Source organism: Cibotium barometz, chromosome 49 (assembly GCF_041138505.1).
Source record: "Cibotium barometz isolate CiBa-2024 chromosome 49, ASM4113850v1, whole genome shotgun sequence".
Lineage (NCBI taxonomy): Eukaryota > Viridiplantae > Streptophyta > Polypodiopsida > Cyatheales > Cibotiaceae > Cibotium > Cibotium barometz.
Genome location: NC_141094.1, coordinates 26,553,622 through 26,557,000, shown reverse-complemented (window position 1 = coordinate 26,557,000; position 3,379 = coordinate 26,553,622). Strand labels below are relative to the sequence as shown.

The window sequence follows — 3,379 nt, the reverse complement described above, 5'->3', positions numbered from 1 at the left end:
GGATTCATTGTCAGAAAAAAAATCATACTTTAGTGTTTTTCTCACCACTCAAATGGAAAGAAGCCGGTGTGCCTCGAGAATACATGCTAAGAGTTTGAGAATTTTGGCTATAAAAATGATTGATGTGTGAAGGCAAATGGCCTAGATAAAGATCGATCCCGCCTTATTTTGACTGGTTGGGGACAAATTGTGTTTTTTCCTATTAGGGAGAGGGTCGAGGGGTGCTTGTTTTTTTTTTGGGGACCAATAATGTTTAGTTATATTAATTGTTTCAAGTCTTACATACACCAAACCCAAATAATATTTAGTTATATTAATTGTTCCAAGTCTTACATACACCAAACCCAGAAACTCTACTGGGGGACATGCATGGTAGGATGATTGCCTTGGGCTTGCAACTTGGAAGCAAGATTTCATACATGGCATGTGAGGCAATTTGGTCCGGACGAGCTCCGCCTCGTCCTAATGTGGCCGTGCGTACGAGGGAATACCCCACTACACGAGTGAAGTGTGCGGCCATCTTTGTTCTTCCGTCCGTCAGCATATAGGCGGGTGTGTTTGTGTGTGAGAGAGAGAGAAAAGAAAGCCATCCCTTCTTCCTTAACAACACCACACAAACAGAAAAGAGATCCATCCCTTCTTCCACACAGAGAGCTTCTGCGCCCCCGAAAGACCCTCCCCTACAGCATGTCGCTACCGGAGCTGCATCAGGAGAATTCAGCTCTCCCTCACCCCCTCTCCGGAGATCCCATCTCCCCCGCCTACATACACACGGTAAGCATCCCAACGCGCTTAATCTTGATTCGCTGCTAGCCTGCTCCCAGTGAGAACGTTCCATTTTGGTCTGGGTTGCTAATCGTTGATTGCCATAATATCTTAATCAACTTAGCCTCATCTTAATCAAATTAAATATCTTCTTAGGTGATTTGGTGATAATTAGACGTGGCTAAGTAATCATCGTTAATTGCATGGGTGTTTTCTTTTGATCCACCAGGTCCAGCACCTCATAGAGAAGTGCCTCTTATTTCAGATGGATCGGGAAGAGTGCGTTGCGTCCCTAGACCAGCATGCTGGGGTACAGCCGGCCGTTACGAGAACAGGTAATTATGGCCGAGGGAGTTACTGACAAAGCATAAAAATAACAGAGCAAGGCACACGTATTCTTTTACACTTACCTCATGGGGCAATAATGGGGTTGAGATTGTGGCTGCTGATACTGGACACAAGCACGGGTGTCGTGTCGAGATCTAACAAGAAATATCTTAAACACATAACCTGCAATTATTTATGATTATTTAACAAGTGACACATGCGCTTCATTGAGACAGTTTGGAACGAGCTTGAGAAGGCCAACACTGAGTTTTTCACTGCCTACTTCCGACTATTATCAAGATCATCATCAAACCACGACCAATGCATCTTCTCAACAAACACATGATGACTCATTAGAGCAGTAACAACTCTTTGCATGGTTGAAGACGATGAGGCAAGGCTCTACTGCTATGCACAGGATGATGCAAATGCTCAAGATTTGTTGGAAACGCCTTTTATTGTATACTTACACCCCTTGATCACATCTATGCTTGAATCAATTTAAAATGATCTTTGATTGATTGATGTTACAAGGTCTTCCAAGTGCTTTCACTCTTGATGGAATGATACACACTAGAACATCCTTAATCTTTTACAACGTTGTAAGGGTCTTTATGTTTAGGGAAAATGTAAGGACCTCGTTTTCCCTTTTCTTGAAGCTATTTGGGAAAAAAGCATTTATCAAATATCATAGCTAAGAATTTATCTCTTCTAATTCTAGCATATGAATTATTATGCACTGTTGAAATGTGGTGCCCATCATGTCATGTATGGGGCACATGTATGTGGGAGTAAGGTAGATGGAGCCTAGGATGATATGAAATTTGAAGGGATGTAAGTTAAGGTTATTAAGAAATGTGAATGGATGAATTTAAAAGTGAGTCAATGGTCAAAAAGTAGGCACATGGAAAGTGCAAGAGTGGGCAAGGCATGTGGGCATTTATGAACACATGGATGGCACAAAGGTGTATGGAACATGTGAAAGGGAGCTCTATGAGAGCTATAAATGAATGTAGCAAACTCATTCTCACAATGCAAAAATGTAAGTACGTGATTAGCTCTAGTTCATATCTTAGTTATCTTCATTAGTGTCAACATTATGCTTTAATTATGTCTTCTTCCATCCACCATAGCTCTCATTTCGTATGTTTATGCACTCATACTCTCTTCAAATCCACTTCTATTAACATGGTATCAGACCCAATGTCATCTCAATATTATCATTCAACATCATTATTAGCAAGATTAAAGATCTATTAGTGAGTAATTAGCTCATCTTATCCATAAAAGTAATTTGTGGCCAAGAAACCATATGCTAGTGGAGAGGTTGTCATCGCTCAACCTATTTACCATTTGGCAAACCGTTGCGAGAGGTTTTTTGTGTCCTATGCAAGCATGATTAATAGGGAGATATAATGTACATATGACAGCTTATAGAATGAGCTTTTGTTGGCCAAGGTAGTTGCCGTAGTTTGAGACCAAACACCTGGGGCATGTGAGTAAGCCATGCACTTGCTAAAAGGGATGTGGTTCAAGAAGATACGTGGGGCATGACCCAGAACGTAGGTGACAAAAAAAGAAAGAGAATGGAAAGATCATAGATGTCAAGGGTAGCTTCTTTTAGCAAGGTAGCTAGAAAAAGTCTTTTTTGGAAACATAGAAGGAATGTTTTTGGCTAGAGATTGAGAGATCAAAGAGGTGAAAGGGGATACCTTGAAGGAAGGATGTGGAGAGTGCACAAAGAGGAATGTTTTTGGCTAGAGATTGAGAGAGATCAACAAAGAGGTGAAAGGGAATACCTTGAAGGAAGGATGTGGAGAGTGCACATAGAATGCCAGAGTGAAAGAGAAGAGAAGAGAAAGAATTCTTCTATTGAAGAGGGTAAGCAATGTGAGCAGGTTTGAGTTGCACCAGAGTAGAGGGAGTGCATGTGAGTCAGAGAGTCAAAACTAAAGGTTACAGAGGCAAGCCCAAAAACTTTGATTGCATCATTGTTGGAACTTAGTACTATCCAAGACTTTTCTCATCTGCAGATTGATTATTGAAAAAGAAGAATACAGGTTTTGTATTTGAAAAAGAAGATCTGCAGAGGTGGTTATAGAGTCCATCAAAGGGGATTTAAGGCTGGAGAGGATCTCTCAAGTTTTTTGTTTTTCACTCTTGTTTGAGCCGAGAGTCTCAGGGTTGTTGAGACTTGCTTTGTTTTTGTAAGATTAAAGAAGAAGAGTGCTTTGGTCTAATTAATTATGAGTGGGTTGATGAGTTTTTGTGTTATGATGTTTAGCCT

The 3,379-nt window shown here is 40.7% G+C and overlaps 1 protein-coding gene across 1 annotated transcript; it reads left to right on the top strand.

Moving 5' to 3' along the window:
- The first annotated feature begins 554 nt into the window (after positions 1-554).
- On the top strand, positions 555-1,625 carry LOC147610440 (uncharacterized). Its single transcript, XM_086786515.1, has 3 exons — positions 555-774; positions 995-1,100; positions 1,329-1,625. The coding sequence occupies exons 1-3, from the start codon at positions 688-690 to the stop codon at positions 1,436-1,438; spliced, it is 303 nt and encodes a 100-aa protein (XP_086642641.1). The 5' UTR covers positions 555-687; the 3' UTR covers positions 1,439-1,625.
- The last annotated feature ends 1,754 nt before the right edge of the window (positions 1,626-3,379 follow it).